Source organism: Aythya fuligula, chromosome 17, assembly GCF_009819795.1.
Source record: "Aythya fuligula isolate bAytFul2 chromosome 17, bAytFul2.pri, whole genome shotgun sequence".
NCBI lineage: Eukaryota > Metazoa > Chordata > Aves > Anseriformes > Anatidae > Aythya > Aythya fuligula.
This window is the reverse complement of record NC_045575.1, coordinates 9,532,525-9,550,963: the sequence shown is the minus strand read 5'-3', so window position 1 is coordinate 9,550,963 and position 18,439 is coordinate 9,532,525. Positions and strand designations below refer to the sequence as shown.

The 18,439-nt window shown below is 58.5% G+C and overlaps 1 protein-coding gene and 2 gene segments (V, D, J or C); all 3 read right to left on the bottom strand.

Moving 5' to 3' along the window:
- Positions 1-1,296: 1,296 nt before the first annotated feature.
- LOC116496190 lies at positions 1,297-3,143 on the bottom strand. The segment is given in 3 exon segments: positions 1,297-1,455; positions 2,653-2,954; positions 3,098-3,143. Coding segments are annotated over 3 exon segments (507 nt in total).
- A 9,400-nt stretch (positions 3,144-12,543) lies between these two features.
- LOC116496189 lies at positions 12,544-13,714 on the bottom strand. The segment is given in 3 exon segments: positions 12,544-12,728; positions 13,122-13,550; positions 13,669-13,714. Coding segments are annotated over 3 exon segments (660 nt in total).
- A 2,353-nt stretch (positions 13,715-16,067) lies between these two features.
- On the bottom strand, positions 16,068-18,207 carry LOC116496188. Its single transcript, XM_032199100.1, is given in 5 exon segments — positions 16,068-16,306; positions 16,721-16,804; positions 17,713-17,917; positions 17,919-18,019; positions 18,162-18,207. Coding segments are annotated over 5 exon segments (675 nt in total).
- Between the last annotated feature and the right edge of the window lie 232 nt (positions 18,208-18,439).

Sequence of the window (18,439 nt, the reverse complement as noted above, 5' to 3'; positions counted from 1 at the left end):
CCCAAATGCTGAAAGGCTGCTACAAGGCCTCCCCAGAGCTTTCTCATCTCCAAGCTAAACAAGCCCAGCTCCCTCAGCCTTTCCTTGCAGGAGAGGTGCTCCAGCCCACCGATTGTTTTGGTCGAACTCTGTCCAATGGAGCAAAAAGCCTTTTTGCTGCGAGGCCCGTGAAATGCATGCAATGCCTGTCCCAGAGAGCCGCATGTGTTGGGTCTGTCTGGGCTGGAGTCGCCTTTCCCTGCAGCAGCCCACACAGTGCTGTGCTCTGCACTCGTAGCAGAAACAGCACTGGTATCACTCCAGTGTGGTGCCTTTTGCTGCATAGTGCTGGCACAGCATCAGGACTCCCTCCAAGCCCCCAAGAGCCAGCAGGCTTGGGGTGGGCAAGGCACGGGGAGGGGACATCGCCAGGGCAGCTGACCTAACCCAACCAAAGGGATATCCCATAGCTCCTGATGTCTCACTCAGCAATAAACAGGGGGCTCTGGTGGGGAGGGGGCTGTCCTTCTGAACAACTGCTACGCATTTTGAGGCCCTGCTTCCCAGGACGTGGCCGAAAATTATGAGTTGAGGGGGAGTAGGGGATAATATTTTTCCTTTCTCCATGTGCTTTCGCATGGCCTTGTTTATTCTTTTGTTTCTTTTACTCCACATTCACTTTCTTTTTAATTAAACTCTCTTAAATTAAATTAAATATAATTCTCATTTCAACCTCAAAATCTTTGTCTTTTATTTTCTCTCTCTTCCTCTTTGAAGCGGCGGGGGGCTGAGACAGCGGTTGTGGTGGGGCTCGGCTGCCCGCTCGAGTAAAACCACCACAGTGCCGAGCCTCCATCTTGGAGGCCTTCACACCAAGATGGGACAGGCCCTGGGCAGGCGGCAGCAGCCGGCCCAGCGTGGAGCAGGGTGGGAGGAGACGATCTCCAGCTCAGTGCCAGCCCCAGCCGTCTGGGGCTTTCCCCAGCCCCAGCACCTGCGCTTCCCCCTTACTCTGCTGCTCCTCTGCCCTGGCTCCTGCAGGCAGCACAGAGGGGTTGTGCAGGAACGGGGCACATGCCACACAGCAGGACCCAGCTCACGGGGGCATTTCCTGGCCCTACACCAGGCCCAAGCTGCAGCAGCAGGCACCTGAGGGGCCCTGGTACCACAGCAGCTTGGCCTCTCACTTCCCCATTGCTGGGACTCGCCGTGACCAGCGCAGCCATCCCAGGCACCACAGAAATAGACGGCCTCGTCCTTGGCTTGGACCCCAGTGATGGTTAACGTGGCTGTGGAGCTAGATTTCGAACCAGAGAATCATGAAGGGATGCCCGAGGGTCTCTTGTCATTGCTATAGATCACGGTGACAGGGGCACTGCCAGGGGCCTTCTTGGCGAGACCCCACCAGCTGCGCGTCCCCACGCCGACGGGGCTGTGCCGCAGACGCTGCAAGTGGCTGTAACTGGTCTCTCTGATCTGCCCTCCCGCAGAACCCCAAGGTTCCACCCTTCCCTCAAGGAAGGGATGGCCCTAGCAGCCCCTTCCCTGCCCCAAACTGCAGGGCCCTTGTACCCCGGTGCTCCCAGGCTGCTCCCTGGGCCCTGACGGCTGCCTCCCTGCCCGGGTACAGCCACTGCCCTGGGGCATCTCTGCAGGGACTCAGACTGCATAAAGCACCAAGAGACCACAATGTGTGGATCACTAAAGTGATCCACAGACTGTGGACGGCCTCATCAGTGCTGCTCTGCCCATCCCTCCCACAGTGTACCAAGGTCCTGGGAACAAGATAGACGGCGTCATCCTCGGCTTGGACCCTATTGATGGTTAACGTATTCGTGGTTTCAGATGTGGAACCAGAGAATCGTGAAGTGATGCCTGAGGGTTTCTTGTCATTGCTACACATCATGGACACAGGGCCAGTGCCACGGGTTTTTCGCTAGTACCAGCCATAGTGGTTGATAATCCCATCAGCTGCGTCCTGTACTATGGGTCAGGGATGGGGCTGCTGGGGCCATCCCATCCCTGAGGGATAGGCACAGCCTTGTGACTCTTTTGGAGGGCAGAGCAGGAACAGCAGGCACGGCCACCTGCAGCACTGGGCCCCAAGGGAAGTGCTGAGTCAGGGACCTGCGCTACAATCGGAGGGGACAGCAGGGAGCCAGCTGCTCCTGCAGTGGCAGAAGGTTGTTGTATCACTTCCCGATTGCCAGCCCTGAGCTGCCCCTGCAGCCTCATACAGTGGCCACACAAAATAACTCCTGTCATGTTCTGAAGGTGAAGCTCTGACCTGGCTCTCTAGCGATCCACACGTTGTGGTCTCTTGCTGCTTTCTGCAGGCTGAGCCCCTGCAGTGATGCCCTAGGGCAGGGAGGCAGCCTTCAGGGACCGGGGAGCAGCCTGGGAGCACAGGGGTACCAGAGTCCTGCAGTTTGGGGCAGGGAAGGTGCTGCTGGGGCCATCCCATCCCTGAGGGATGAGCACAACCCTGGGGTTCTGTGGGAGGGCAGACCAGGGAGAGCAGGCACAGCCACTTGCAGCACAGAGCAGCAAGGGCAGTAATGAGATGGGGACGTGCGCCACCATCTGAGGGGACAGCAGGGAGCCAGCTGCTCCTGTGATGGCAGGAGGTTTATGTATCACTTCCCCATTGTGCTGTGACACTGTGATACCAACATAACTGCTTTCGAAGCTCCCACAGTAATAGACGGCCTCATCCTCGGCTTGGACCCCAGTGATGGTTAAAGTGGACACGGAGCCAGATGTGGAAGCCGAGAATCGAGAAGGGATGCCTGAGGGTCTGTTGGTGTTGTAGCAAATCACGGTGACAGGGGCACTGCCAGGGGTCTTCTGCTGGAACCAGCCATAATAGCAACTGCCATAGTAGGTACCACCCCCGGAGCAGGTGATCTGCACGGTGCCTCCCAGGTTCACCGACTTCGGCTCCAACTGAGTCAGCGCTGCCTGGACCAGGGAACCTGGAGAGGGAGAGGAGAGAGGAGAGAAAATGGGGCTCAGCTAGTTCCCCACACACACAGCCCTCCGCACACAGCAGGGGAACGAGGCCAGGGCCCCGTTGCCCAAAGGGCCAGGCTGGGCGCAGCGAGTGTGTCCAGGGCACCTGAGGTGTGGGAGAGCACCGCGAGGAGGAGAGGGGCCCAGGCCATGGCGAGATCCCACCAGCTGCGAGTCCCCACGGCGATGGGGCTGTGCCGCGGACCCCGACTCCGTCTTAAACCCCCACCTGGCTGCAGCACGGCCCCTCCATGCAAATGCGGCCCCGCGCTCTCGGCCACGTCCCGCGCCTCGATCCCCACCTCCCCGCCTGGCCCCTCCACCGCAGGCACAGGGGGGTAGTCCTTGGCCTTGTGCTGGGGACACGTGGCAGCACCCAGGCCCAGAAGTGGTGCACACGGAGCCCCCGCCCCAGCTCCTGTGGCTACAAGGCCAAACAGCTGGGGACAGCTGGAATGGAGGGGCCCGTGCTGGGCTGGAAGGACTAATGCTTCCAGAGAACTGCCATGGGGAGCATCCACAGGGTCTGATGGCAACCAACTGTGCTCTGCCATGGGGAAAGCCTGTCCCAGGGGGCTGGGAAAGGGCCGCAGCAGAGCCCCTGCTTCCTTGCTTCCTAGCTCCTCATCTGGTTGGTATCTGCCACCCCAGAGAACCGAGCAGCTTGACATGCAGAAGGCAAGGGCAGCAGCACGTGGGGCAGGGAGTGGGGCTGTTAGCAAAGTGCAGATCTCCCCCAGGGCTGCAGGGTGCTCGGTGCTGCTCTGCCCATCCCTCCCACAGTGTACCAAGGTCCTGGGAACAGGGCTGTGGACAGGACTGCACCCATGCCCCTCTAACCTCCCCCACAGATCCCTTATCCCTCTGCTCCAGCATGCTCACAGGAATGCAGCAAATGTCCCTACACAGGACATTCAGGAACTGGTGATGTGCAGGAGCCCTCACCCTCACACCCAGAGGTAGCCCCGGTGCTGGGGTTAGGGAGCAGGATGAGAACAGGAACAGGGTCCTGGGCAGTTCTTTTGGCCCTGGGGACGTGGCTGGGGCAGGGACCAGGGCCAGGGGCTGCCCAGGTCCCCCAGGGGCAGGCTGAAGATCCTGCACAGACCCAGCATGAGCCCAAAGCTCTGGCACTGGGCAAACACAGCCAGTGCTGCAGCAGCTCAGGGGTCTGTCCTTGTGGGGCATGATGGAGCAGAAAACGGCCAGTCCTGAGCTGCCCCTGCAGCCTCGTACAGCATCCACACAAAACATCTCCTGTCATGGTCTGAAGGTGAAGCTTTGACCTGGCTCTTTAGTGATCCACACATTGTGGTCTCTTGGTGCTTTCAGAAGGCTGAGTACCTGCAGGGATGCCCCAGGGCAGTGGCTGTAGCTGGGAAGGGAGGCAGCCATCAGGGCCCCGGGAGCAGCCTGGGGGCACAGGGTTACCTGTGGCCTGCGGCTTGGGGCTGTGATGGAGCTCCTGCAGACATCCCATATCCCTGAGGGATGGGCAGAGTCCTGGGGCTCTGCGGGAGTGCAGGGCAGAGAGACCAGGCACAGCCACTTGCACCAGTGGGCCCCAAGGGTACTGCTGAGTCACGGACCTGTGCCATCTGAGGGGACAGAAGGGAGCCAGCTGCTCCAGTGATGGCAGGAGGTTTTTGTATCACTTCCCCATTGCGCTGTGTCACTGCGCCAATTTAAGACCACCACCGTAGCCACCACAGTAATAGACAGCCTCATCCTCAGCTTGGACCCCAGTGATGGTTAACGTGTTTGTGGAGCCAGATGTGGACGCAGAGAATCGTGAAGGGATGCCTGAGGGTCTCTTGTCATTGCCATAGATCATGGTGACAGGGCCAGTGCCAGGGGTCTTCTGCTGGTACCAGCCATACCAATATTTGCCATTACTATCAGCATTACCCCCGGAGCAGGTGATGTCCACGTTGTCTCCTGGGTTCACTGTCTTCGAGGCCGGCTGAGTAGTTGCTGCCTGGACCAGGGAACCTGGAGAGGGAGACGAGAGAGGGGAGAAAACAGGGTCAGCGAGTGCCCCACACGCACAGCCCTCAGCGCGCAGCAGCCCAAAGGGCCCGGTCGGGCGCAGTGAGTGTGTCTAGGGCATCTGAGGTGTGGGCGAGCACTGTGAGGAGGAGAGGGGCCCAGGCAATGTCGAGATCCCACCAGCTGCGCGTCCCCACGCCGACGGGGCTGTGCCGCGGACCCCGACTCCCTCTTAAACCCATGGTGAGAGGGACCGCTCCTGCAGGGGCACCAAGGAAATGGAGACAGGCGCTTCCCGGAGGCAACAGGCACTGGCACAAGAGGCAACGGGAACAGGCTGACAAACGGGGTATCACAGAATCACCGCGTTGTTTGGGTGGGAAGGGACCTTACCGCCCACCTCCCCCAGCCCCCTGCCATGGGCACGCCGCCTCCCACCACACCGGGTGTCCTAAAGGCCTGTGCAGCCTGTCCTTGGGCTCTTCAGGGATGGGGCAGCCACAGCTTCTCTGGGCAGCCTGTTGCAGAGCCTCACCGCCACCGAGTGAACAATTCCTTCCTGGTATCTACTCTAAATCTTCCTGCTATCAGTTTAACACCATCACCCCTTGTCCTATCACTACGTGCCCCTCTAAAATATCTGTCTCCTTGTTTCCTATAAGTCGCCCCCAAATGCTGAAAGGCCGCAACAAGGCCTCCCCAGAGCTTTCTCTTCTCCAAGCTAAACAAGCCCAGCTCCCTCAGCCTTTCCTTGCAGGAGAGGTGCTCCAGCCCGCTGATTGTTTTGGTCGAACTCTGTCCAATGGAGCAAAAAGCCTTTTTGCTGCGAGGCCCGTGAAACGCATGCAACGCCTGTCCCGGAGAGCCGCCTGTGTTGGGTCTGTCGTGTTGTAATTTCTCCCCCTTCCTCTTTGAAGCGGCGGGGGGCTGAGACAGCGGTTGTGGTGGGGCTCGGCTGCCCGCTCGAGTAAAACCACTACATTGCCAAACCTCCATCTTGGAGGCCTTCACACCAAGACGGGACAGGCCCTGGGCAGGCGGCAGCAGCCGGCCCAGCGTGGAGCAGGGTGGGAGGAGACGATCTCCAGCTCAGAGCCAGCCCCAGCTGTCTGGGGCTTTCCCCAGCCCCAGCACCTGCGCTTCCCCCTTACTCTGCTGCTCCTCTGCCCTGGCTCCTGCAGGCAGCACAGAGGGGTTGTGCAGGAACGGGGCATGTGCCACACAGCAGGACCCAGCTCACGGGGGCATTTCCTGGCCCTACACCAGGCCCAAGCTGCAGCAGCAGGCACCCGAGGGGCCCTGGTACCACAGCAGCTTGGCCTCTCACTTCCCCATTGCTGGGACTTGTCGTGACCAGCGCAGCCATCCCAGGCACCACAGAAATAGACGGCCTCGTCCTCGGCTTGGACCCCAGTGATGGTTAACGTGTTTGCGGTGCCAGATGTGGAATCAGAGAACCATGAAGGGCTTCCAGGGGTCCTGGACCAGGGAACCTGGAGAGGGAGAGGAGAGAGGGGAGAAAACGGGGCTCATGGAGTGCCCTGCACACAAAACCATCTTCATGTACTAAGAAGTGGATCAACATCTCTGGAAGAGAAGAGTCCACAGCTGCCCCCTTGAGGGAAGAGGGCAGAAAAACGTTGTCTTTAGCACCAGTCTGTTGCTCACTTCCACATATCCCTGTGTCACTAAATCAGTACCACTGCTGTCCCTGCTCCCACAGTAATAGACGGCCTTTTCCTCAGCTTGGACCCCAGTGACGGTTAACGTGGCCGTGGAGCCAGACAAGGAACCAGAGAATCGTGAAGGCATGCCCAAGTGTCTGTTGGTGTTTCTGTACATCAAGGTGACAGGGCCAATGCCAGGGGTCTTCTGCTGGTACCAGACATAACTGTAGCTACTCCCAGAGCAAGTGATCTGCATGGTGTCTCATGGTCTCACAAGGTTAGAGGCTCTCTGATTCTGTGTTCCATGAACCAGGGAAGCTAGAGAGGGCGAGGAGAGTGTGGAGAAAACGAGGCTCAACAAATTAATAGACTTACAACTGTGGTCATGCAGAGGGACCAGGAACCTGCCTCAGCACCTAAGCCCTGCTCAGCCCTAAGGGACAAGGGCAGAAAGCCTCCATTTCCAGGTGTGGTCTATCCCTCATGCCCTCTTTGCTCTGTGTCACTATATAAGCACCAGCACTGCTGTCCCAGCTCCCACAATAATAGACAGCCTTGTCCTCGGCTTGGATACCAGTGATGGTTAATGTGCCCGTGTAGTCAGATGCAAAACCAGACAATCGCAAAGGGATGCCTGAGGGTCTCTTGTTGTTCTGGTAGATCACGGTGACTGGGCCAGTGCTAGGGGTCTTCTACTGGTACCAGCAATAATAATACCTGTATTTACCATCACTGGCAGCGATAGCCCTGGAGCAGGTGATCTCCAAGTTTCCACCCGGGTTCACCATCTTTCAGGCCGGCTGAGTAAGCGATGCCTGTCATGGTCTGAAGGTGAAGCTCTGACCTGGCTCTCTAGCGATCCACACATTGTGGTCTCTTGCTGCTTTCTGCAGGCCGAGCCCCTGCAGTGATGCCCTAGTGCAGGGAGGCAGCCTTCAGGGACCGGGGAGCAACCTGGGAGCACAGGTGTACCTGGGCCCTGCAGCTTGGAGCAGAGATGGAGCTGCTGGGTCCATCCCATCCCTGAGGGATGGGCACAATCCTGGGGTTCTGTGGGAGGGCAGGGCACAGAGACCAGGCACAGCCACTTGCGGCACAGAGATACAAGGGCAGCAATGAGACGGGGACGTGTGCCACCATCTGAGGAGACAGCAGGGAGCCAGCTGCTCCTGTGATGGCAGGAGGTTTTTGTATCACTTCCCCGTTGCTCTGTATCACTGTGACACCAACATAGCTGCTTTCGTAGTTCCCACAGTAATAGACGGCCTCGTCCTCAGCTTGGACCCCAGTGATGGTTAACGTTGACACGGAGCCAGATGTGGAAGCCGAGAATCGAGAAGGGATACCCGAGGGTCTGTTGGTGTTGCCATAGATCACGGTGACAGGGGCACTGCCAGGGGTCTTCTGCTGGTACCAGCCATAGCTGCCACTACCCCCGGAGCAAGTGATATGCACGGTGTCTCCTGGGTTCGCCGACTTTGAGGCCGGCTGAGTCAGCGCTGCCTGGACCAAGGAACCTGGAGAAGGAAAAGAGAGAGGGGAGAAAATGGGGCTCAGCGAGTGCCCCACATGCACAGCCCTCAGCGCGCAGCAGCGGGACGAGGCCAGGGCTCCATTGCCCAAAGGGCCCGGCCGGGCACAGCGAGTGTGTCCAGGGCACCTGAGGTGTGGGCGAGCACCGCGAGGAGGAGAGGGGCCCAGGCCATGGCGAGATCCCACCAGCTGCGAGTCCCCACGCCGACGGGGCTGTGCCACGGACCCCGACTCCCTCTTAAACCCCCGCCCGGCCGCAGCACGGCCCCTCCATGCAAATGCGGCCCCGCGCTCTTGGAAACGTCCCGCACCTCGCTCCCCTCCTCCCCGCCCGGCCCCTCCACCGCAGGCACAGGGGGGTTGTCCCCGGCCTCGTGCTGGGGACACGTGGCAGCACCCAGGCACAAAGCGCTCGCACGCAGCCCCTTGCCTCAGACTGGGCCCTGCACTCATGTAACCAAGCAGACAGGGAGAGCAGGGACACAGGCGCTGGCGGGTCCTACGCGTACTATGGGTACTACGCAGCGCTCACAGCTCCCACAGCACCGCTGTGAGGTGCAGACACCTCCGGCCTCAGCACCCCATTGCCCCATCTTCCCCTCACACAGCTTTACATGTCCGTGGCCACTGCTGCTTTTCCCCAACACAGCCGGTGCCTGCCCAGGCACACAGGGGCTGAGCAGGTGGAAGCGGCTCAACAGAAGAGGCCCCAGGGACTGGCAGGACCCCCAGCACAGCGGGGCCAGCAAAGTGCCTTGGGTTAAGGAGGCCCCCAGCGGCTGCGTTAGCAGGAGCCCCGAGGATGGCGAAGGGCTCAGAGCGCCGCTCGCATGGGGATGGCTGGCGTTTGTCAGCCCCGAGAGCAAGAGGCCAGCAGGTGTCTTAGCTGAGGGACCGCTCCTGCAGGGGCACCAAGGAAATGGAGACAGGCGCTTCCCGGAGGCAACAGGCACGAGAGGCAACGGGAACAGGCTGACAAATGGGGTATCACAGAATCACCGCGTTGTTTGGGTGGGAAGGGACCTTACCGCCCACCTCCCCCAGCCCCCTGCCATGGGCACGCCGCCTCCCACCACACCGGGTGTCCTAAAGGCCTGTGCAGCCTGTCCTTGGGCTCTTCAGGGATGGGGCAGCCACAGCTTCTCTGGGCAGCCTGTTGCAGAGCCTCACCGCCACCGAGTGAACAATTCCTTCCTGGTATCTACTCTAAATCTTCCTGCTATCAGTTTAACACCATCACCCCTTGTCCTATCACTACGTGCCCCTCTAAAATATCTGTCTCCTTGTTTCCTATAAGTCGCCCCCAAATGCTGAAAGGCCGCAACAAGGCCTCCCCAGAGCTTTCTCTTCTCCAAGCTAAACAAGCCCAGCTCCCTCAGCCTTTCCTTGCAGGAGAGGTGCTCCAGCCCGCTGATTGTTTTGGTCGAACTCTGTCCAATGGAGCAAAAAGCCTTTTTGCTGCGAGGCCCGTGAAACGCATGCAACGCCTGTCCCGGAGAGCCGCCTGTGTTGGGTCTGTCTGGGCTGGAGTCACCTTTCCCTGCAGCAGCCCACACAGTGCTGTGCTCTGCACTCGTAGCAGAAACAGCACTGGTATCACTCCAGTGTGATGCCTCTTGCTGCGTAGTGCTGGCACAGCATCAGGACTCCCTCCAAGCCCCCAAGAGCCAGCAGGCTTGGGGTGGGCAAGGGATAGGGAGGGGACATCGCCAGGGCAGCTGACCTAACCCAACCAAAGGGATATCTCATAGCTCCTGATGTCTCACTCAGCAAAAAACAGGGGGCTCTGGTGGGGAGGGGACTGTCGTCCTGAACAACCGCTACGCATTTTGAGGCCCTGCTTTCCAGGATGTGGATGAACATCTCTCATTGAGGGGAAGTAGGGGATAATATTTTTCCTTTCTCTCTGTGCTTTTGTGTGGCCGTGTTGATTCATTTCTTTCATTTATTTGCCATTCCCTTTCTCTGCAATTAAACAATTCTCATCTCAACCTCAAGCTTATTGTGTTGTAACTTCTCCCCCTTCCTCTTTGAAGCGGCGGGGGGCTGAGACAGCGGTTGTGGTGGGGCTCGGCTGTCCGCTCGAGTAAAACCACCACAGTGCCGAGCCTCCATCTTGGAGGCCTTCACACCAAGACGGGACAGGCCCTGGGCAGGCGGCAGCAGCCGGCCCAGCGTGGAGCAGGGTGGGAGGAGACGATCTCCAGCTCAGCGCCAGCCCCAGCCGTCTGGGGCTTTCCCCAGCCCCAGCACCTGCGCTTCCCCCTTACTCTGCTGCTCCTCTGCCCTGACTCCTGCAGGCAGCACAGAGGGGTTGTGCAGGAACGGGGCACGTGCCACACAGCAGGACCCAGCTCACGGGGGCATTTCCTGGCCCTACACCAGGCCCAAGCTGCAGCAGCAGGCACCCGAGGGGCCCTGGTACCACAGCAGCTTGGCCTCTCACTTCCCCATTTCTGGGACTCGCCGTGACCAGCGCAGCCATCCCAGGCACCACAGAAATAGACAGCCTCATCCTCGGCTTGGACCCCAGTGATGGTTAACGTGTTTGTGGTGCCAGATGTGGAACCACAGAAAATCGTGAAGGCATTCCCGAGGGACTGTTGTATTGCTATAGATCACGGAGGCAGGGACTGTGCCAGAGGTTTTGTACTAGTACAAGCCATAGCTGATGCTACTCCCAACAGCTGGGTCCTGCAGCATGGGGCAGGGATCGGTCTCCAGGGGCCATCCTGTCCCTGAGAGATGGGCACAGCCCTGGGGCTTTGCGGGAGGGCAGAGCAGGGACAGCAGCCACGGCCACCTGCAGCACTGGGCCCCAAGGCAAGTGCTAAGACGGAGACCTGTGCCACCATCTAAGGGGACAGCAGGGAGCCAGCTGCTCCTGTGATGGCAGGAAGTTTTTGTATCACTTCCCCATTGCGCTATGTCACTGTGTCAACACTAGCACTGCTGTCGTAGCTCCCACAGTAATAGACGGCCTCGTCCTCGGCTTGGACCCCAGTGATGGTTAATGTGGCTGTGGAGCCAGATTTGGAACCAGAGAATCGAGAAGGGATGCCCGAGGGTCTGTTGCTGTCACCATACATCACGGTGACAGGAGCACTGCCAGGGGTCTTCTGCTGGTACCAGCTGTAGTAGTTTCTACTCCCGGAGCAGGTAATCTGCACGGTGTCTCCTGGGTTCACCAACTTTGAGGCCGGCTGAGTCAGCGCTGCCTGGACCAGGGAACCTGGAGAGGGAGAGGAGACAGAGGAGAAAATGGGGCTCAGCGAGTGCCCTGCACACAAAACCATCTTCATGTACTAAGAAGGGGATCAACATCTCTGGAAGAGAAGAGTCTACAGCTGCCCCCTTGAGGGAAGAGGGCAGAAAAACTTTGTCTTTAGCACCAGTCTGTTGCTCACTTTCACATATCCCTGTGTCACTAAATCAGCACCACTGCTGTCCCTGCTCCCACAGTAATATGTAGCCTATTCCTCAGCTTGGACCCCAGTGACGGTTAAGGTGGCTGTGGAGCCAGATAAGGAACCAGAGAATCGTGAAGGGATACCCGAGGGTCTGTTGCTGTTCTCATAGATCATGGTGACAGGGTCAATGCTGGGGTTTTTCTGCTGATACCAGGCATACCAATATTTGCCATCACTCGTAGCGCTACCTCCAGAGCAGGTGATCTGCATGGTTCCTGCCAGGTTTGCCAACTTTGAGGCCAGCTGAGTCAGTGCTACCTGGACCTGGGAACCTGGAGAGGGAGAGGAGAGAGGGGTTGGACCCAGTGTCCCAACCATCTTTCGAGTTCCCTTCCAACTCATTGAATTCTGTAATTCTGTGATTCTGTGAAAACGGGGCTCAGCGAGTTCCCCACACGCACAGCCCTCACCATGTAGCAGCAGGATGGGGATGGTCCCAGTGCCAAAAGATCTTGGTCCCACCCAGGGAACCACAGCCCCACACACAGACAATAGATAGAGTCCCAGGGCCACTGCAAGGAGAGCTGGAGGCAGCAGCAATAGAGGCATCAACAGCGGTAGGCAGTTTGACTGGGGACAATATAAATCCATGCCTGATTTAGGGACAGGAACAAGGCACACTTCACATACAACAAGGAACAATGGGGAGGACGTTCACAGTCAGGAAAATAGGGAGGGAATAAGAATCTGGCTACTGCAACAGCTATGTACAACCAAGAGGAAGGATAGAAAGCCTTCCTAGGGCTTTGAATTCTCCCACATCTTGTAACTCACTGTCACTGTACAGCACTCCAGCTGTTGTCATAGCCACCACAGTAATAGACAGCCTCATCCTCAGTTTCGACCCCAGTGATGGTTAATGTGGCTGCGGAGCCAGATATGGAACCAGAGATTCATGAAGGGATGCCCGAGGGTCTGTTGGTGTCACTATAGATCGCGGCAACAGGAGCACTGCCAGCGGTCATCTGCTGGTACCAGCCATAGGAGTCGCTACCCAAGGAGCAGGTGATCTGCACGGTGTCTCCCAGGTTCGCCGTCTTTGTGGCCGGCTGACTCAGCACTGCCTGGACCAGGGAACCTGGAGAGGAAGAGAAGAGAAGGGAGAAAACAGGGCTCAGTGAGTGCCCCATACGCACTGACATCACTGCAGCCATCCCAGGCACCACAGTAATAGACAGCCTCATCCTTAGCTTGGACCACAGTGACGGTTAACGTGTTTGTGGTGCCAGATGTGGAACGAGACAGTCGTGAAGGGATGCCAGAGTTTTTCTTTATGCTATCATAGATCATAGTGACTGGGCCAGTGCCAGGGGTCTTGTACGATTACCAGCCATAGCTCTTGGTACTCCCAGCAGCTGGGTGCTGCAGCATGGGGCAGGGATGGGGCTGCTGGGGCCATCCTGTCCCTGAGGGATGGGCACAGCCCTGGGGCTTTGCGGGAGGGCAGAGCAGGGACAGCAGCCACGGCCACCTGCAGCACTGGGCCCCAAGGCAAGTGCTGAGACAGAGACGTGTGCCAACATCTGAGGGGACAGCAGGGAGCCAGCTGCTCCTGTGATGGCAGGAGGTTTTTGTATCACTTCCCCATTGCACTGTGACACTGTGTCACCAGTACCACTGCTGTCGTAGGCACCACAGTAATAGACGGCCTCGTCCTCGGCTTGGACCCCAGTGATGGTTAATGTGGCTGTGGAGCCAGATTTGGAACCAGAGAATCGAGAAGGGATGCCTGAGGGTCTTTTGCTGTTGTAGTAGATCACGGTGACAAGGGCAGTGCCAGGGGTCTTCTGCTGGTACCAGCCATAGTAGCTGCTACCCCCGGAGCAGGTGATCTGCACGGTGTCTCCTGGGTTCACCGACTTCGAGGCCGGCTGAGTAATCGCTGCCTGGACCAGGGAACCTGGAGAGGGAGAGGAGAGAGGGGAGAAAACGGGGTCAGCGAGTGCCCCACTCGCACAGCCCTCAGCGCGCAGCAGCCCAAAGGGCCCGGCCGGGCGCAGTGAGTGTGTCCAGGGCACCTGAGGTGTGGGCGAGCACCGCGAGGAGGAGAGGGGCCCAGGCCATGGCGAGATCCCACCAGCTGCGCTTCCCCACACCGACAGGGCTGTGCCGCGGACCCCGACTCCCTCTTAAACCCCTGCCCGGCCGCAGCACGGCCCCTCCATGCAAATGCGGCCCCGCGCTCTCGGCCACGTTCTGCGCCTCGCTCCCCACCTCCCCACCCGGCCCCTCCACCGCAGGCACAGGGGGGTAGTCCTTGGCCTTGTGCTGGGGACACGTGGCAGCACCCAGGCCCAGAAGTGGAGCACATGGAGCCCCCGCCCCAGCTCCTGTGGCTATGAGGTCAAACACCTGGGGAGAGCTGGAATGGAGGGGCTAAGGGGACCACACGGCTGAGGAGATGGTGCCCTGCTGGGCTGGAAGGACTAATCTTTGCCAGAGAACTGCCATGGGGAGCATCCACATGGTCTGATGGCAACCAACTGTGCTCTGCCATGGGGAAAGCCTGTCCCAGGGGGCTGGGAAAGGGCCGCAGCACAGCCCCTGCTTGCTTGCTTCCTAGCTCCTCATCTGGTTGGTATCTGCCACCCCAGAGTCCCGGGCAGCTTGACATGCAGAAGGCAAGGGCAGCAGCATGTGGGGCAGGGAGTGGGGCTGTTAGCAAAGTGCAGATCTCCCCCAGGGCTGCAGGGTGCTCGGTGCTGCTCTGCCCATCCCTCCCACAGTGTACCAAGGTCCTGGGAACAGGGCTGGGGACAGGACTTCACCCATGCCCCTCTAACTTCCCCCACAGATGCCTTATCCCTCTGCCCCAGCATGCTCACAGGAATGCAGCAAATGTCCCTACACAGGACATTCAGGAACCGGTGATGTGCAGGAGCCCTCACCCTCACACCCAGAGGTAGCCCCGGTGCTGGGCTTAGGGAGCAGGATGAGGACAGGAGCAGGGTCCTGGGCAGTCCTTTTGGCCCTGGGGACGGGGCTGGGGCAGGGACCAGGGCCAGGGGCTGCCCAGGTCCCCCAGGGGCAGGCTGGAGATCCTGCACAGACCCAGCATGAGCCCAAACCTGTGGCACTGGGCAAACACAGCCAGTGCTGCAGCAGCTCAGGGGTCTGTCCTTGTGGGGCATGATGGAGCAGAAAACGGCCAGTCCTGAGCTGCCCCTGCAGCCTTGTACAGCATCCACACAAAACATCCCCTGTCATGGTCTGAAGGTGAAGCTTTGACCTGGCTCTTTAGTGATCCATACATTGTGGTCTCTTGGTGCTTTCTGCAGGCTGAGTCCCCGCAGTGATGCCCCAGGGCAGTGGCTGTAGCCGGGCAGGGAGGCAGCCTTCAGGGCCCGGGGAGCAGCCTGGGAGCACCGGGGTACCAGGGCCCTGCAGTTTGGGGAAGGGATGGGTCTGCTGGGGCCATCCCATCCCTGAGGGAAGGGCTTCTGTGGTAGGGCAGAGCAGGGACAGCAGGCACTGTCACTTGCAGCACTGGGCTCCAAGGGAAATGATGAGATGGGGACCTGTGCCACCCTCTGAGAGGACAGCAGGGATCCAGCTGCTCCAGTGATGGCAGGAGGTTTTTGTATCACTTCCCCATTGCTGTGTGTCACTGTGTCAGCACTAGCACTGCTGTCGTAGCCACCACAGTAATAGACAGCCTCATCCTCAGCTTGGACCCCAGTGATGGTTAAGGTGTTTGTGGAGCCAGATGTGGACGCAGAGAATTGTGACGGGATGCCCGAGGGTCTGTTGGTGTTGTAGTAGATCACCGTGACTGGGGCACTGCCAGGGGTCTTCTGCTGGAACCAGCCATAACTGTAGCTGCCAAAGTAGGTACCACCCCCGGAGCAGATGATCTGCACGATGCCTCCCAGGTTCACCGACTTCGGCTCCGACTGAGTAATTGCTGCCTGGACCAGGGAACCTGGAGAGGGAGAGGAGAGAGGGGAGAAAATGGGGCTCAGCGAGTGCCCCACACGCACAACCCTCACCCCACAGTAGCTGGACAAACCCAAACCTGGAGGCTCTTACAACACCGAGGCACTGACAGCGCTGAACATAGAGCACCTTGCAAGAGCTCCACAGCCTTGCAAGGACACCTGCCAGAAAAGGGGATGCTGAATACCACAAACGGTGGAGAAGGGATTGGGCCAGGACTATATTTGATGAATTGAGCCCAGCCCAGCCACCTCCCCAGGGCACTGGGGCATGAAAGGGAGGAAACTCACAGCTGTGGTCAGGCAGAGGGGCCAGAAACCAGCCTCATCCCCACAGCCCTGCTGAGCGCTGGAGGAGAAGTGTAGAAAGCCTCCATTTCTAGCTGTGGCCTGTCCCTCACTTCCACATTGCTCTGTGTCACTATACCAGCACTAGCACTGCTGTCGTGGCTTCCAGAGTCATAGACGGCCTCATCCTCAGCTTAGACCCCAGTGATGGTTAACGTGGCTGTGGAGCCAGATTTGGATCCAGAGAATCGAGAAGGGATGTCCAAGGGTCTGTCGGTATTGTCATAGATCACGGTGACAGGGGCACTGCCAGGGGTCTTCTGCTGGAACCAGCCATAAGCGTAGCTACTCCCGGAGCAGGTGATCTGCACGGTGTCTCCTGGGTTCACCGACTTCGGGTCCGATTGAGTCAGCACTGCCTGGACCAGGGAACCTGGAGAGGGAGAGGAGAGAACAAGGGGCTCAGCGAGTGCCCTGCACACAAAACTATTTTCATGTTCTGGGAAAGGCATCAACATCCCTGGAGAAGTCCGCAGCTGCCCCCTTGAGGAAGGAGGGCAGAAAACCTTCACCATTAGCACCAGTCTGTTGCTCACTTCCACATCTTCCTGCATCATTAAACCAGCACCACTGCTGTCCCTGCTCCCACAGTAATAAACAGCCTCATCCTCAGCTTGGATTCCAGTGATGTTTTACCTGGCTGTGGAGCCAGACAAAGAACTAGGGAATTGCAAAGGGATGCCCAAGGTTCTGTTGCTGTTCCCACAGATCATGGTGACAGGGCCAATGCCAGGGTTTTTCTGCTGATACCAGGCATACCAATATTTGCCATCACTCGTAGCACTACCTCCAGAGCAGGTGATCTGCACAGTTCCTGCCAGGTTTGCCAACTTTGAGGCCGTCTGAGTCAGCGCTGCCTGGACCAGGGAACCTGGAGAGGGAGAGGAGAGAAGGGTTGGACACAGTGATCTTTCGAGTTCCCTTCCAACCCATTGAATTCTGTAATTCTGTGATTCGGTGAAAACAGGGCTCAGCAAGTACCCCACACGCACAGCCCTCACCATGTCGCAGCAGGATGGGGATGGTCCCATTGCCAAAAGATCTTGGTCCCACCCAGGGACACACAGCCCCACACACAAACAACAGACAGAGTCCCAGGGCTGTTGAGGGATTTTTGAAACAGCAAAGATCCCATGGCTTGCTGCAGCTGCACAAACCAAGCTACCAGGACAAGTATGAGAAGTTCCCATGACAGTGTTCCCACATCACCCAATTGAGGAATTTAGAAAAATATTGTTGCCAGCAGCTGGCTTCAAGGACGGGATCTATGTGACTGCTAATCACAAGTGGGTTGTTTTCTTGCAGGTGTTTTTTTTTTTTTTTTTTGTGCAGTTGCTTGTCTGAGTCCTTTTGACCAATGAGACACTATCCGCCCCTGTTAAGTTTGCTATAAAAGTCATGCTATTCGGGTAAAAAAGAGACAGTATCATCTGACCATACTAGTGTCTGTCGTGTTTTCAGTCATTCTTCCTGCAACACAGGGCCACTGAAAGGAGAGCTGGAAGCAGCAGCAAGAAAGGCACCAATGGGAGCAGGCAGTTTGATTGGGGACAATATAAATCTGTGCCTGTTTTAGGAAGAGGAACAAGGCACACCACCCACAAAGACACCTCCCATACCACAAGGGACAATGGGGAGCACATTCACAGCCGGGGACATAGAGAGGGAATAAGAATCTGGCTACTGCTACAGCTCTGTACGGCCAACAGGAAGGAGAGAAAGCCTTCTTAAGGATTTGGATTCTCCCACATCTTGTAACTCACTGTCACTCTACAGCACTCCAGCTGCTGTCGTAGCCACCACAGTAATAGACGGCCTCATCCTTGGCCTGGACCCCAGTGATGGTTAATGTGGCCGTGGAGCCAGATATGGAACCAGAGAATCGAGAAGGGATGCCTGAGGGTCTCTTGTTGTTCTGGTAGATCACGGTGACAGGGGCAGTGCCAGGGGTCTTCTGCTGGTACCAGCAGAAGATAATAGTAACTGCCATAGTAGCTACTACCCCTGGAGAAGGTGATCTGCACGGTTCCTCCCAGGTTCACCGACTTCGGCTCCGACTGAGTCAGTGCTGCCTGGACCAGGGAACCTGGAGAGGGAGAGGAGAGAGGGGAGAAAAAGGGCTCAGCGAGTGCCCCACACGCACAGCCCTCAGCGCGCAGCAGCAGGATGAGGCCAGGGCCCCGTTGCCCAAAGGGCCCGGCCGGGCGCAGCGAGTGTGTCCAGGGCACCTGAGGTGTGGGCGAGCACCGCGAGGAGGAGAGGGGCCCAGGCCATGGCGAGATCCCACCAGCTGCACGTCCCCACGCCGACGGGGCTGTGCTGTGGACCCCGACTCCCTCTTAAACCCCCGCCCAGCCGCAGCATGGCCCCTCCACACAGCCCCAGCCCCACGGTCTCTGGCAGCCCCTAACCCAGTGCTCCCCCTGCCCAGCAGGAGCTGGATGTGGTACTTAGGGACGTGGTTCAGTGGGTGACATTGGTGGTATGGGGACATTGGTTGCTGCTA